The sequence below is a fragment of the Pygoscelis adeliae genome, unplaced genomic scaffold (genome assembly GCF_000699105.1).
Source record: "Pygoscelis adeliae isolate BGI_AS28 unplaced genomic scaffold, ASM69910v1 Scaffold610, whole genome shotgun sequence".
Classification (NCBI taxonomy): Eukaryota; Metazoa; Chordata; class Aves; order Sphenisciformes; family Spheniscidae; genus Pygoscelis; species Pygoscelis adeliae.
The window spans coordinates 810,299-827,701 of record NW_008824008.1 but is presented as its reverse complement, the minus strand read 5'-3'; the positions used below and the strand labels follow the sequence as shown (position 1 = coordinate 827,701).

Sequence of the window (17,403 nt, the reverse complement as noted above, 5' to 3'; positions counted from 1 at the left end):
AGCAACTTTCCTCTCTACCTTCTCATTGCTATTTTTTGCAGCTAGTGCTCTGAGCAGCCATTGATAGTTAAGATGCTTCTGTCATTTTCCTCACCCTGCTGAAGGCTATCTACATTACTTAAGTAAGCCTCTTCGGACAGAATTTCTTCAGGTATTTAGGCACTTGAGATACCAATAGGCTCTTAGGCATATTTTCAAAAATACCAAGGTGTCCAGCTGCCATTCATGCTGATGGAAGATATGCCACTTCTGGCATAGGCTCTCTGATTGCCCCTTTAGTGCCTAAATACCTCAGAACATGTGTCGTAGATCTCTGGCTTCCCAATTTCCTACATCTCTGCAGTGGTGGCAATTACGCTTACAACAGCAAACCTCAGAGAATGAGGTGAAAATTGTTACTCAAGTACTATTTAGTAACATTTTAAACAGAGGTAGATTTAAAAGATCACTGGCAAGAAAAATAAGAAAAGCATCTATCATTATCAAAGTGAACAGAATATTGGAATAAAGGGTATCAAAACTTCTAGAATCTGAAAGAAAAAAATTGTTTACCTCAAGACAGCTGCAGAACATCATCCCTGCAATCTTTTATTCAAGAGTACATGCATTCTTGTAAGGTATCAGCTGACAGCGCCAACTTCCTGACACAAAGCAAAACAAAGGATACTATTCCTGTTCGATGGTCGCTACTTCAGTTTGGACTTACAAGGGCCAGAATTGTGAAGAGCTATTGCTTTTCTTCATTGATGGCTTTTTGATGCCTTTTTTCTAGTGTCCAATGTGGACAGCCACAAGTCTCCTCCCCCAGATAGAGCTTTTCATGAAGGAGACTAACTAATTTGAGGACAAAAAGAGATGCAGTAATTCTTTTAGGCCCCATTTCAGCAAGGCACTTAAGCACATGCTGATGTCAATCGCTGCTGAGCAAAGGACAAAAGCACGTGCTAGTTAAAATTATGTATGCATCCCTATAGTCTCCATTAAATGTCTGTACAAGCACTGGTGCTTAGCGGAATCAGGGCTTCTGGGAATAAAGCTATATAATTTCTATGTTGTGGGTTCATTTAGCATCAGTCACTAGGACATCTTCTATGGTGATTTGTTCTCCACCCAGCATTCACAAACCCAAACAAGACTGAATTATACCATGGGACTAAGAGCACGTTTTTTGGCTTCGATAGATGAAACATGGGTGATCTGTAAGCATCTGTCTACTATAAATGGCTTCTCTGCTATTGCCTATGCCACATCTTCATTATATCACTGGCAATGAACTGTGATTACTCCAAGTTTCTACTGTCTACATTTGTGGTATTTTTGCAGTTTCTCTTACATACAGCTTTGCCTCTTTGAGACGCTTTTTTTTTTAAGTAACACACCCAAATGGTGCACACTAAGGAATGTAAAGCAGATACTAGTTACCTGAATATTATTAATATATATCTATGGAGAATTAAATTCAGAGGTGATACATTTCATTATTGCTAAGAAGTCACCCTTGGTGTTATTGCCTTCGTACCTACAGAACATTGCTGTTTACCTTTCAATACTTTTATGATCATTGGCCTTGAAGTGAGAGTTACATCACTCAACGACTTGATGTTTCATGGCTTAAGAGAGAATATTGCTAAATATTTTTAGCAGTAGTAAATTATTGCTTTTACAATTACTGCTCTGAGTTTTTAGAACATTATTGACCTAATTTTATTCTCAAAAAAATTTCCATAAAAATCTACCAGAAATATACTTGGGGAAAAAAAAAATTTCCTACAGCAATTTTGAGACAGCTCAGACCTACCAAGTCTGAAATTATTTTATATCCACTTAATTTTTATCTCCCCTCCTCCCCACCCTGGAGAGAAGTTTTTTTCTTTGCTTTCTTCCCTTTGAACAAAATCTGACTTGATAGTCAATTCTTTTTCCTACCACCGAATGGCAGGCTTGTAAGCCACCTAATAGAACAGTCCTATTTTGGTAGAATTTTGAAGACATAAGAATTAGTGAATTTAAAATATCCAGTAATATATTCTAAACAGTTTCTCTCTGACATTTGGAAAAGCATTAGAGTATGATTTACCTCATTTCAGTTTACGTGGCACACTTTGGTAAGAGGAGAGATGACTCAGACTTTAGTTAATTTCCAACTCAGGTAATGATGACCTTGCAGTGGGAAATGCTAATTGCTATTTTGGCTGGAAAAATATTCAGTTGTTCTGAAATTCTGTGTGGAGTTTTGCCATTCTCTGGTAAAAACACTTGCTGTTACTTACCACTGGGAATCCTACATATTATTACCTGGTAAAATGAATTTGATATTCAGTCACTGTTGGGTTCCTCAGAACTTGTCAAAACTGCCTAAGACCCCTGATTATGACCCTTTCAGCCCAGCGCACTAGCTGATTGATAGCCTCTGGTATTCCTTAGAATATAGAAATACTAGACCCATGCACTCTGTGGTTCTTTTCCATGTAACACAGCTGATAAAACTTCCTGGGGAGTCAGATGATTTGTCATGAGCAAATGAACAGCCAAAAGCACCTAGAGAAGGCCTGTTCTCTTAGTAGCAGAGATCTCTGCAAGGGAATGATTTAAAGGGAAAACAACCTCTAAGCCACAAACATACACTGAGAGGGAGTGGGCTGCAAATATCCTTTCTCTGTTTAACCTAGTAAAGATCTAGACATAAAATAAATACAAGTTGTTGCATGTCCTTTTGATCATAATCTGCCCGTTCCCCAACCCTGTCATACCCCCTAACATACAAGCATACATGTAATCCATAATAGCGAGCCTATCTATGAACTAAGATGATAACTCACTTAACATTGACAGGAAAAGTTGCTTACTGAGATAAATCTTTCTGGGCTTAGACATGCATAAAAAAGCCTTCATTCTTGTTCCCTGTAGCTTGCAAAGATACATGTGCTTCCTTCTAACCTGGTCTTAGCTTGGCGTATCTGCTCTAAAAATCAGAACAACAAGTCTTAACATTCACAAACAAACATTTTTCTATGAAGCTCTGTGGCTTCTTCTTTCCATACAAACTGGTTATTATTTCAAAATATATATACAACTCTCAGCAGAAATTTTGGTGCTACATCTTCAAGTGTCTGAGGGAGCTAACCAGTTCAATGTGGTTATTTACACTTCCACAAATCCTCATACAAGATATGCAGTCTCATCAATGAACAAGTAGAATATATACTGGTAATATCACGTATGTAGTTATGCAGTTCACCTGAAATGGGCCATTTAGTTGAGGAGTGCACACTAAGTACGTACGCAGATGTGCATGTTCCTATAGGCACACAGCTGCATACACTGCCAGAATTCTATTGGCATATGTGTGTATGTGCTATTTGTATATGAAGAAAAATGCATGTATATCCCAACCTGCCTCACTGGGCAGAAGACGACAGAAGAGAGTGAAGGCAGATACATACTTGTATGTTTGAGAGTGGCTACTGCACACCTTGTCATGCCAGTGTGAAAAGGACAGTTGCAGACTGCTGGTTTTGCAGCCATTAATTTTGCATCTTATGGGGAGGGGGTAAAAGAAAAAAGGGGTTTTCAGTTCCTTTTTTTTTTTCCCCAGTAAGCATCATTGGAAGAAGACCAAAGCAGAGCAACTATAAGTTAAATATGCACTTGAGCTTAGCTGCATTACATAACTCTGTAGGAGAAGCAGGCTGAAAAGATTTTTTTGTTTGTTTCATTTAAATCTTTGTATTTTATTTCTCTTCCTTTTAATCTCTTAACTCCTGTTAATTTTTCCTCCTAAATTACATCATCCTCTGAAGAACGCTGGGTTTCGCAGGCAGGCGGCTAGTCACCTGCAACAACCGAGGGGTCCCGCAGAAGCTTCCAGGCTGCTGTCCGTGTCAGACGCCAGTGTTTGATCCGTGGACATGGATGAGATGTCATTGACAGATGAGGATGGAGGGAGGCTTTCACTGCTGTTCACTGCTGCACCTGTGCTACGAAAACGAACACCAACGTGATTAAACCTGAAACCCCAGAATGTCTCACAGTTTAAAAAGCAAAGGATACTGATCCTGTGGCAACAGGCATGTAAGTACACAGACCATTTTAAACAATGGCAAACATTAGCAGAACATGGGCCGTACAAACTTTAGGTATTGGATAATATTAAATATTTTACCAGGAAACTCTCCCCCTCAACAGTCCGTTTTGAAGAGGTATAGCTCATGTTGTGTCTATCACTCCACTTCTTTCTAGCCTTCATAGAGTTACAAAATACCAAACATCAGATGCCTGCTAGGATCACACAGGCACCAACAAGATCATTTAAAAAACCAACCCAACCCTCCATACTGTCTCATAAAATCCCAGTTTTCTTGTAGGTAGTTTAGTAGAATGGGTGGCATCAAATCACCCAGTGGCAATGCAGAGAAGATGGCTGTGGGGGAGGCAAGGCTGGTTTCTTCTTCTTAGTTAAGGACTAAGTGACTAAGCCTAGGATTTCAGTTGTGACAGTATTTTTGTGCATCCAAGTTTACCTGTCCTCTGTAAAATGACAATAGTACCAGATATTATCCAAAAAATCACTTTGACTTTGTGAAACGAAGAATGTACCTTTATGAGATTATCATTAATGTGACTGAACATTTATCACATCCCTGAATATTATCAGAAATTATCTGTCCTATAGATGCAGATAACTGTGTGATAAATACAGAGCAAAGTGAAGAATGTATTTATCATGCACCTATGACTGCCCAACCGTCACTCTGCCCATTAACCTCAGCTCATACTTAAGTTCTCAGAGTAGCAAACAACAGTTTGATTGGTATCTTTTTCCACTGAACTTTCAGGCAACGTTTTGTTGTCCTCTTTCCACCAAAATTAACAGCCTGCAGTTTGAGAGGGATACATTAATTTTCATTAAATATTCATTACAATAAAATATGTGATTTTGCATGATATTGCACAGCTGGAAATTGTAGCTAATCACTGTGACACACAGATCTTTGCCATGCAGACAGATGCCATTACATTCTTATGGCCAAAAAGTTTTCCTGGCTGACTTTTACAGATTTTCATTTCCTCAAAATGGACAGAAATTAACATCTATTGCCTTGAAGAGCAAGAGAACACACCTAATAAAACACACCTAGTAAAATTACAAAACTCATATATTTCTTAATACAGAAATTAATAGCCATCTATACAGCCTCGGCAAAATATACGATGCTATGGGCAAAAAGAGAGGATTTCTGTCACTCTCCAGCTTGCAATAAAAACATTACTTTGAGAAAACAAGCCCCCATACCATAACTCCAACCACTCTTCTATTTTCCTCAACTTTTTCTTCCCTTTATACACATCCACTATAAATATGCACAAAACAGAGACAGATACACTCATGTTCGGAGCTCCAGATGTGAACTGCTTTCTGCTGTTGTAGTAGTACAAAGATATTCTAGCATCAGAAGAATCCTTAAATTAGTTTACTCTCCTGATACACTTGGAAAACAAAATAGTTGATTTTGTAAATGCTGCAAAAAGACAGAGCAATCTCAGTGACATCTGGTGACTGCAGACAGCAATCATCCATCTTTTCTAAGTTATTTACACGTACCTCATTCATATTGATCAGTAATCACCCAGTACAATACTGTTACTTCATGTTTACATGTTATTAAACCATGTGGCATTTTATGAAAATGCTAATCAGTCAAGACAAATGCATTTAGATATAGTCAAAATATGACTGAATTTAATGTTATTAATGACTAAACAATATATTACCTTTCTAAATGTTTATAGTGCTGGACAGAAGCCTGCCATTAAGTCATGGATACTGTCCCAGGAATCAAATGGAAAGAATTCCAGTAGGTTCAATCGACTTTTGATCAAATTGTCGCTGGGCAGCTTTCTTTGATGAATGTGCGATCAACTTAGCTAGGCAAAATAACTGAAGAAATAGCTGCAGGAATTGTACAGGTGAAGCTTTTGTTACACTCTGTCTGATTCAGCACCACTGAATTCAATAAACCCTGCTATGTTCATTTCAGCAAGTATCAAGTCAGCCCGTAAGTTTCTGGAAAGTGCATTTTTATGATTATTCCTAGCTTTCAGCACAATTCTACGTGACATGACACACAGACCTGATAGTTACTGTGTTGCAGCCCCAAAGCACCCAGACTCACAAAATACCCACAAACCCAAATGAAACCACACCAAACCTAATGACAGAATTAAAGAATTCAGCGGCACAAAGCAGCACTTACGCAGCAACACTCAGAAACCCAACCAAAAGCTGTCCTAGTCAATAAGTAATGCTTCATTTTCTATGCTCAGCACCTCCCTGGTGCTACAACCCTTGTTTAAGGGTTGGGTGCCAGGTGAAACTGCAGAAATGACAGAGGTGCATTCAGAAGAGAAGGAAGAGCCCCATTTATGAATTTGCTGTTTGGCAGGAAGCTTCTCACTGGCTGCAGGGTCGAGGAAAAGAGCAAAAGGTTAGAGCAGGTGAGAAACAGCTCCTGAGATCTGTTCCTGGCTCTGCTGTTGACTTGACAGCTACTCTTTTAAGCCACACATCAGCTTCCCTGCTGTAAAGCAGGGATTCCTTCCTCAGAGGGCTCCTGTGAAGCCCTATTTAGCACCTATGGAAGTGCCTGTAAGACTTCAGCTGCAAAGTGGTACAGAAGTGGGGGAAAAAACTGAAAGGAGAACTGCAGCTTTTGCTGTTCCCAAAAAAAAACCTTGTGTCTGTCTTGGGGATTTGCTCAGCTTCTTATACATTGTGTAATTAGTAACTCTTGATATCCAATGTCACAATACTTGGCAAGTCCATCAGCTGCTTATTTTAGGCTCTGCACACAACAGAAGAGGGCTACTAAAGGTATCCAGTAGTTCTTGGGTGATAGCAACAAAACTGACCAGATCAGACAGCAACTAAAAGGCAGGAAGGGAAGAATAAAAGAGCAATTTTCAGCAAGAAAGAGAACTGCTAAGAATAAGCTGCACTAAGATCAGTGCTATTTGCTATGTTCAGTATCCAGAAATGAGAAGACAGTTGAAAATGTTAGGTATGAAACTATAGCTGGGTAGTGAAGACTAGGGGAGAGCGTGAGAGGAGGTTAAGATAGTATGCGGTGTCAGAGCAGAGAAAATCTGCAAACAGCAGCAAGGTTATTTACTTTAGACAGAACTTAAGTTTAATTCTAAATAATCTACAGCCTTGTATTAAATTTTTTATTTAATGGAAATACCTCCTGTTTGATAATACCTGTCAGAAACACTTCTTTTAATGCATTAACCAAATAGAAAACAGTATTGGTAAACACCTCCCATACCTTTGCATAAAACAGTTGCTATCTTTTGCCTCTCTGCTTCAGCAATGACAGAGCAGAAGAGTCCTGAGACTGCTAGTGAAAAGTTCTACTGCACTTGTTAGTAAAGCAAGTAATTTAAAATAAATAATACATCTTCTGTGGAACCCAGAAGGAGACCTCAACAGAAGATGCACATATGCATGTGTGATAGCCACATATGTATTTTGGAGAGGGTATAGGTGTATAAAAGGTATATATCTTCATGTTATAAGGGTGTGAATTAGTCAACAATCCTGAAGGTTGATTAAATTTAGTGGCTATTTCTCACATGTATTGTTGTGACTGAGTTCCACTGAGAAAACATTTTATTCTAATCACTTTTATTCTCTCAGCCGAGTAATGATATGGCATAGACCCTTTGAATAGCGAGCATGTCAGTAAGGGGTACAGGATCTGAATTTATAAATAAAACACAACTGTTTAGCAATTCTGTGACATAGAAAGAATAGAAAAGCAAAAACTACCATCTAAGATTAAATTCAACGTATAAACATTGTGTGCATGTGGACACGCGTGTGCTGTTTGCACATGTTGCTTACATATTTATGTAACACATATACACACCTACATGCAAATCTTTCCACTCAATTCAGCACTACTAGTGCCTTAAGCAGATAGGTTTGGACACTGTGATCTATGAAAGATAGAAGTCAACTAGAGAAAGTGTAGAGAAAAGCAGTAAGTTTGAAAGATTGAAAGATGCAGGTAGTGAAGTTCAAAAGGAAGGAAGACTGATTAGGGATGCGATAATGGAATTTACATGAGCTAAAAGCTGCCAGAAAGAAAGATGGAGGAAACTGTTCTCCATGTTCTCTGGAGACAGGACAAGAAATAACAGAGTTAAACTGCAGCAAAAAAAAGATTTAGGCAAGACAATACAAAAAGCTTTTCAAAAATAAATAAGGTAGCCTACAGAGATTTTTTTGGAACAGGCAGCAGAAGTATCTCTTGGGAACAGTTTTAGACACAGTTGATTTTGTTTGTTGGACATGAGCACGAGGGGCACTTGAGGTTCCCCCCAAGCCCCACATTTCAGGCTTGTATGTTGTATTAACTAATTCTTCACAGGACAAGAGGAAACACTAAGTGACTGACACCCTGAAACACAGGCACTCTAAGTAGCCTGCACTATCAATGGGCAACTATTATCCTTGGACAACTTCAGCTGTCTCCCCAAAAGCTCAGATCAAATAATCACAGGAACTCATCTCCAGCTTGCTTACTTGCTATGATTATTAATAGAGCGCCAAATCTTAGCCTACTGAATTCTTGCCAAGAACACCGACCAACGAGCAATGTGTGTGTAGAGTCTTCCTCATTTCCCTTATGCTCAGAACTGGTGACGCGTTTTACCTCATTCTTTCAGTATTTCATTCAGTTGAAAAAAATTGTCAGGCGCACAAAGTGATGAAAAACAGGAAATCTACCATTTCATAAAACAGCCTCATCTCAGAGCAATTTTTAAATAATTGCTATACTTGTTGGTGCCTAACAATCCAAGGTCAAAGGGGTACAGCAAAAGAAAGACAGGTAAGAAATGGCAATTTTGTACATTTAGAAATGTTTTACGTAAACAATAAAAACCTTCCACATAGGAAAAACAGAACATGGAATACAGAGAAATCCCTGGGTAATTAATTCCTGAAACTAGCAACTACAATGTTTCTTGATCATAAATCAGGCTGCAACTCACCAGAGAGATTTAAGAACGAGGATTTATCAGGTACTTGTCAGGGGCCCAGATTTCTTTTTGGTGGTGGTACAGTAGTTTGGTAAATTAAACCTGCAAGTCCTATACTTTGTTTGCTACTCATCAAGAACACAATGGATTGTTTTCAATATCTTACTTCATTGATGTCAAAATCCAGGTGCAGTGCTAGTGCTCTAATGTTACCATCCAGCACTCTCTTAACTTCCTCCATTGTTGCCATGTTTCCCCTTGTCCTGTCGGTTACTAATGATGCATTCTTGTTCGAACATTAAGTTAGCAAGTGAAAAATGAGAATGCAAAAAAAATATCTCTCTGAAAATATGCAGAGAGTACTGAATTAAATGATTTTGCTTTGAGGAAAGGCTCTGCAGAAGGTAGTTTTACCCATAAATGCTACTGGAACACTGTGCTCAAAATCTGGGCACTTCAAGTCTGCCAGTGAAAGTGTACCTTCACAAATATGTATTTCTGTGTACTGGCAGTCACAGTTTGCATTTCTGTGAAAAGACTGCTGATGTGAATTTTCCTCAGATAAAATGTAGTTGTGATTTTTTTGTGACAGGACTTTAAGAATCTGTGTTTGAAGACAACTTTCCCTTCTCATCGAACTGTCAACCAAGCTTGTCAGCAAGCTGTTCTAATGTTATCAGGCTTCTGAAAGGATAAACTACCAGAGTAGTTACCAGAAGCTTACATGGGGGGGTGCGGTGTTGTGTGTCCAACAGATGGATACATGCTAACATCACCAATTTTGCTTATCATTATTAACACTATATCATTATTAACACAGTTATCCATCCATAAGCAGTATAATAATAATAGTGTGAGATAAGCCTCCCCATCTACAGGAATATAATCTGTAATCACAGATATTTCCATAGAAAATACCGGAACAACTATATCTCAAATAGCAAGCAGACCAATTTTTAAGTATTAACGTGACACTGGAGTGCAATTAATCAAGGTCAACCCATTAGAAGCACTGGGTTTCATAAAAACTTCTTAATTGGTCTACATAACTGCAAGTCTCCATTCTCTTTTTGTAAGTACAGAAAACGCATTGAAGTTATTCAATGGGGCTGAGTACCTGAAGGAGAAGGCTGTCCTTTTACTACACCATTTTTAGTCTTTTCTTCAGAATTCATTACTTCTTTGTAAATGAGTTCTGGAAGAGAGAATTGCAACAGTTACAAATGGGAACCAGTGCCTGTGATAAGGAACAAAACAGCTATCATGAAACACAGTGTCGTAGCCCTCCCATGAGCTCCCTAGGTCTGCCCTACCTTGTCTTCATGAGTCTGACAGCTCTACTTGCCTAAGACCTCTCTCTTCTATTCCCCTCCCCAACTCTTCTACCATCTCTTTTTGAGCTGAATTGAGACAAATAGGGTTAAACTAGAACATGTGAATTGTTTAATGCTGCACTATCTAGAAATGAAGCAGCACACTCCAGATGATATCTTTAGATTTCAATGGAGCACTGGAATCTGCACCTCCTGTGTTTACATTAACCTGTGTAGATAATGATAGTCCTCAGGACATTTCTTATATTTTCACTACCAAAGCACCAGTTTGTAAGGCTAGCGTCAATTCTTCATGTCAAAGGAATTCTTTTAGTTTTGCAGAGATGCACTTGGCAGTGGGACGTGGCCATTTTGCCACTGAAATACCCCTTCCCATATAATTCTAAACCACGATTACCTTTCCATTCCTCGATTGTATGTTCCCTTTCATCCAGCTGTTTATCATATATCTGAGGAGGAGGCTGCAGGAGAGGAACAAAGCTACTTAGTCAATTGTCTGTTATATTGTAAATAATTAGGAGTAATTATTTAAGTAAAGATAAAATCTCTTCTCCCTCTTTGTTTTCCATCCTGTACATGCAAAAACAGATGAAACATTTGAAAATTAAAGGGATTAACACTTCTGGAATTCAACTCTTTATGTAGAAGAAATCAATATACTTCTCCCTTTTCCTCTTTTAAACAAGAGGCATAGTTGCAGTTGACATAGAACCCAGGTCAACAATACCATTGTGCTTATACTGAGCCCAGAAACTCCACACATGGACTGTTTGCACTGGCAGAGAAAGTACTGTCAGAGTACCAGACAAATACCAATCCTGATTAATTAGTAGTAATATTACTATATTAATTTTTAAGTTGTCCTTTAGACATCATACTCACTGCTATACAAAAATCTCAGAGTAACTCTAATTTTGGAGTAAATCTCCCTGCCAGAATTTCTGATCCATGTTCCAAATTCCAGTATACATATTTTTAATAACTCTACTTTGACCAGAAAGGTTTCTTCTTTTTTTTTTTTTTTACTTTCTTTTTTAGTTGATGAGAATGTCACAGAAGTAGCAGATCCTGGAATTTACTGAAACAAAGGCAACTAGAGTTTCTGAGAGCCTGAATACCTGCTGTCATTGGGCAACTAAGCCATGGGTTCATTGTGTCTCCTGATGTTAGCTGCCAAATACAGCAGCCAAGCAAGGCAGAGGACTCTCTCCTCCTTCCTTCTACCAAGAAGCTTCAGTATCCGAGGTAAGAGTATCTAATGAAGATGGAAAAAAGATCTCCAATACTTTTCTCGCTCATAAGTATTTCCTAAAACTTTCATCTTGGGCACTAGGCCGTTGCGTCCCTTTCAAAACATCCTACTATTAAATGCACATTTAGCAAGCTGTTTTCTGATTCACTAAGAAGTTGAGAATTTGCTCTTAGGACTCTAACACCATCAGTCCATTAAGCTATTTGCATGCTACAGATACAACTGAGAAAGTAATAGCTCAGTGATGTAATATGGACCAGGAAAATTATATGATAGCTGAACTGGACAAGTCCGCTGAAAACGAGAAGTTCCTGCAGAGTGACATCTGTATTGGGGCTAAAACCAAGGGAATTAGGTGAAGTCCTGGATTGCCAAGTCTCATACCTGAGAAGGTGCCGAGAGGGAACCTGAAACACGTGCCATGAGTTAAAGTGAGTGCCAGGCCTCAGCAGGGGTACCTGAGGTTTTGCTACGTCAGCAAGGTAAGACACAACCACATAAGAAGTCTGTGTCCAAAACCAATGCAGCTGTTCTCTTATTCAGCATAACAACCCTTCTCAGTCCCTTCCAGTCAGTCCTGAAGCCTAAGACAGATTCAACCAAAATCCGATGCAATCTCCATGGGGACTCCATGTTTCTGCTAATTGTGGTATCAGGGAGCTGAACGCTACAAAAGAGTGCAGGTGAGCCTCACCATTGACCAGTGGGATGTGGTAAGCAAGCTCTACTCCTCCAGCTGAGCCTGCTGGACTACTGCTCAGCCACTCAGCCAGCCCTGCAGCCTGCATTTCCTACCAGGGGAAAGCAGAGAAAGCTGGCAAAGACAAGGAAATCCAGGGGGGCTAGGAATTTACAGGACACTTACAGGGGCTGTCAGCTCCACTACCTCGCTGGCTCTTGGTTTTTATGGTAGCAATAAGGGAGGCATTTGGCTGAGCTGTAGTCTGACTCACAGTGACAGACCCGCTGCTTCTTTGTCAGGTGGAAGGAAAGCAGGTAGACCAAGTTGGACAAGAATATCCTGCAAGTACCTTTCTTTCTAAAAGCTTCAGGGAGGGGCTTACAAAAAGCACAGGCTGTGGGTAAAATTGATCCTAGCAAGTGGAAACACTCTTTTTACAGCTTCCATAGAAAAACAGGGGTATTCCTCCCCAAGCCAGAAATAAGAGGATAGATTCCTTCACTACTTCAATTCCCAAACACAAATTACAGAATCGAACAAGTGATCAGATGCACATTCCTGTCCTCAGTTCACACAACCATAAAATCTTTGGCTTATGTCTCTCCTAATTTATTTCGGCTACATCTTAAGCAGGCATAATTGGCTAATAGGCAACAAGAAAAGAAGCAGCAATTATTTCCTGGATTAACACATTCTGGAAACGAAGACATTTTCCAGGGAGAGAGCCCAGAATAATCTAATTTGTCACCAAACTCCTATTTTGCTATGGAGAAAATCAAGGGAGAACAACCAAACTCTGTACTTCACACACTGCAGGATGCCAGAAACTGCACCTGCACAGTGTTCTACTGCTGTACCAGTGTTTATACTGCAGACCTTTATTTGTGAGCTAGCAGAACCCACAGCTATAAAACATGGCTCTCGGCAGGAACGCGAGAGCCAAGGGTAACAAATATTCAGTGTGATAATGACATGAATAAATCCCTCCTCTTCATGCAGGCAGGATCTATAACCTCTAAAGCCTGTGCAGAACATAGGTGAATGGAGCTCCGCTGAGAGGCCAGGCCAGTGGCTCTTGCTCTGCGAGAAGTGAAGCTTTCCCATCTAAATTCCCTGATATAAGGAAATGAGCCCTTATGACGTATTTTCATTGATTCAAGGCACAGAGCTGAGCTGAGAATACCACAAGAGTTTCAGGAATGAATTTATTTTCCCACGATCCTCATTAATCTTAATGAGAACCACAAAGCTTAATACATTGTTATCAACCTAGACAATCCCCTCCAGGCTGATCACCCATTTTCTGCTAACTTGTTTGGTTGGGGGGGGGGGTTTAACCAGTTTCTAAAATTAGAGGGAGGAAGAGAGGTTTTTAACACAAGTATTGTCACAGCAATGAAGCAGACAGAGCAGCTCCCATACCTGGGTCCTCCTGGGCACCTGATTTCAGTCTTGGTGCAAAAGTTGGCCTAAAAATGACTTTGCTGCCTAGCTCAAATGCAAATGTCCGAGTTCATCATTATTAATTTTCTATGTGGATGCAGCTGCTCTTTAGACATTCTTATAAATCCTTCATACAGCACATCCCAACGGAGAGTTACATGGTTTAGTTTGTACAGGTTTCAGAAAAGTAGAGTTAAACTAGCATTTAATCAAAGCAGAGTGTGGATCAAGCCTATGGGTGGCAGCATCTAGCTTTAGTTTAAGGTAGCCATTTTCTCCCCAAATCAGATTGATTTGTAAGCAATTGCATTGGCAACGATAACAAAGAATACAATCTATTTTTGGATGCGGAAGAGAAGGAATGAATTCTATTTTTCTTGTAGATATTAAAATAATACCTTGTTTCAGTGGTTCTTGGCTTTTACATTTTACAAATGGATTTTTAAAATATTTTTGCATTAAATTTAACATTCATTGAATATAATAAAAATTACAAAAAAACCCCAGAAAATATCCACATGGACCTTTTTCTAAAAAAAAACACAAAACAAAACACCAAACTAAAAACCAAACCCCACAAAAGACAGTTTTTTTCGTGTGGTCAGATAAATGTCAGGAGACTACTAGATTTGTTAAATACCTTTCTAATATCCAGGGACGAAAAGCTTTTCACTAGGGAAAAAAGCAAAACATGTTGATGCTGATGTATTCTCAGTTTCACAAAGCAACATAGATTGGTTTGTATGCCACTGCTAGAAAGCAAAGGGGTGAGGCTGGAGCTCACACTTGAATAAATCCTGCCATCTCTGTCCCTGCGTCTGCAGACCTAGTGCCAGCACAGTGAAGACCTTGGGATGAGCTGATTTTAGAAAGCTTGGCAGGAGCAAGGCTTGATTCTGCATCTGTTCCCAGAATCACAGGGTCTGGAGCAGTAGTTGTGGAGCAGCATACAAAGCAACGATAGAATTGGCAATACACAAATAACAGAGGCGATGGAGGCTGTAAAAATTAATGGTGTGAGGTTAAACAATTTGTTAAATGGCTTAGGTCCTGATAGCAGGTGAATATAGAAATCCCTTTGTGTTTTCTACAGCCTAGATTGTGTTACTGATACCATTTATATATTTATTTTTGCAGTGCAAGCCGAAGTACACAAATGTGCTGTCACCAGAGGCCTGAAGTGTCTTTAGCTAGAGAGGAAAGTGTCAAGGGCCTTGGATTTCATCCTGTATTGCCCAGGAACTCCACAGTGGACTGGGTATGATCTCAACTATGGGTATGGAAGAAGAGATACCTCTGTGCCCATTTGTTCCTTGGACTCTTTGCAGAGCCTTTTGGAAAACTCCATGCATAGTATGCATCAAAGAAACTGTGGTCTGAGCTGTTTCTGAACAGCTGGACTGTAAGGATACCATGCAGCAGGAGTCAAGATTACTTGGCTACACACAGATGACTGAACAGCTTGCAGATATGTACAACAGCAAGCTGGAAAAAGCTTTAGTTTGGTTTGGAAAAGAAATGCCTCTTTCTTCTCTAACCACTACTTCTCACTGACTTTAACAAAGATTGCTGCAGAAGCTATGTTTAGCTTCCATAATTAATCAGCTATAAATGGATAGATGTTGCTGACTGGAGGAAATATCTGTGCTGGTGTACAAAGCAGAGCTGCAAACTTCTTTTGTGAGACAACAGATGTGCACCATCGACCTCTAAGCAGAAAACCAAACCCTGTAACTGATTGCTAAAAAAACCCTGTGGCAGATCACCAAAGGGTTTAAGTGCAACATCTATACACACCAGGCTGAGCAAGAGAAAAGAATACCAGAGAAGACGCACAACCTGACAGCCTTGATTTTGCCATGAAGTGTCACCTGTAGTGAAGGTGACACCTTCTTTGAAGTGTTGTTTGCCAAGGTCACAGAGCTCTCCAGAAGCGCTTCTCCATCATCATGGATGCTCAGCACTCACAGGTAAAATGACAGATGGGTCTTTTTTTTTTTTTTTTCTCCTTACGACAAATTATGAAGTTTGAAATTCATTTGAACAGATTGTATTTAACAGCTGGTCATAGATAGTTTATACCGGGCTAAGACAATACAGCAGCAGTTTCTATCCTGGACAGGACCTCGGACTGAGAACCGCAAACCAAGCTGTCTTCATAAGCATTGTAGGAAACAGCATCACATTAATAAAAGGTAACACGCAGGTTGGCATGCACAGAAAAATGAATGATAATTCACAACTTAGCCCCTCATTGGTGGTCCTAGATGCAGAGATACCCTAGTGAAATATAAATCCTATGAAAATAAAACCAATAACAAAAGCAGTGTGAGTTACAGTGAATAAAACCCCACAAAATCTATCACTGTTGTAAAATTCTGTCAACACAGAGAAATGCTTAAAAGGAATATTTTTAACATCTGATCTTTCTGTTTTCGAAGAAATCTCTCTTCTAATGGATGGCATATATCACATAACAAGCAATAACTACAGGTACAGTAAAATCTAAGACAAATTTTGAAACCAGTTAACAGAAAACATCAGATAATCTATGGCAAATTTTGCTACTAGATTTGTTCCCGTGGAATGGAACAATACTGTTCCCAAGTAGGAACCAATATGAGATCACATGGATATTCAAAAGGTTCCAAAACAGAGTCATTTATAGGTGAAGAAAAAATGTGCAAGATTAAGTCCTCAACAATTGCCCCTAAACAGCAAAAATTTCTTCCAGAAATGTGCAAGCAAATCTTTTTGGCCAAAAAATACTTGGTTAATTTTTTATGAAATAACATAATAATTGCAAAATTAAGGGGAGGAATAGAAAGCAACCACAGTCTTGCATAAGAATGTGACTTTGATACCAATAAGTAGGTATCTCTCCCATTCAAAATTATTTCTAATGCCAAAAATATGGAAGGTATTAGGCTGGAGACCAGGCAGCTCAAGCCAACGCAGTCCTAGAGAACAACGAACATAAGTGTTCTGAAATTTTATTTCAGAGCCACCCAAGTGGCAATGCTAAAGCTATTCTAAAGCACGTCTAGGAATCCATTCTGTTCACAAACATTTTAAACATTTTGGGATAAAAACAGTGACATGCATATAGGCAGCATCACATAAACATTAGGGGAGATACGAAAAATTAAGTATCAGATTTGGGATTTATTCACAGATCATCTCAATGAAGGATAAGGATGTATAGCAACTTCAAAAAAAGGCAGCTGTGTAAATGAAAATGAAGTCTCAAGCACAGATGGGGAAACAGAGAAGCTAATACGTCATCTGGGAGATACTGAGATTATCTACAATAAAAAGGATAGTCTACATGTGAAGGCAAGAGATGTTGGACGTGTCTTCTTTCCTAGAAATACAACAAGAGCACTTTGAGGGAGAAGAGGTATAACGTGTCTCATTTATTCATGATAATAGTCCAAATGCTGTTATGTAGGTAAAGTAAATATCATAACATGAGAGTAATAAAAATAATATTTGTTTAAAAGTGAAACTGAGACAGTTTCTGCATATAACATACAGGAAAAAGGAACCTTTAACTGAAATATAAAACAGAGAAGATCTATAGGTTCCTATTCTGATTTTACAATAGATTTGCTGTGTAATATTAGTAAATAATACTTTTTCCCTTT

General features: G+C 39.0%; 1 protein-coding gene across 2 annotated transcripts in view; it reads right to left on the bottom strand.

Moving 5' to 3' along the window:
- Positions 1 to 3,829: 3,829 nt before the first annotated feature.
- MAPK10 (mitogen-activated protein kinase 10) overlaps positions 3,830 to 17,403 on the bottom strand; it is a 94,273-nt gene continuing 80,699 nt past the window's right edge. For both annotated transcript variants that reach the window (XM_009325985.1, XM_009325993.1), the window contains exons 10-12: positions 10,777 to 10,840; positions 10,163 to 10,240; positions 3,830 to 3,972 (exon numbers count right to left, since the gene is read on the bottom strand). In XM_009325985.1, the coding sequence (XP_009324260.1) occupies positions 3,830 to 3,972; positions 10,163 to 10,240; positions 10,777 to 10,840 (285 nt within the window). The remainder of the gene's footprint in view (positions 3,973 to 10,162; positions 10,241 to 10,776; positions 10,841 to 17,403) is intronic.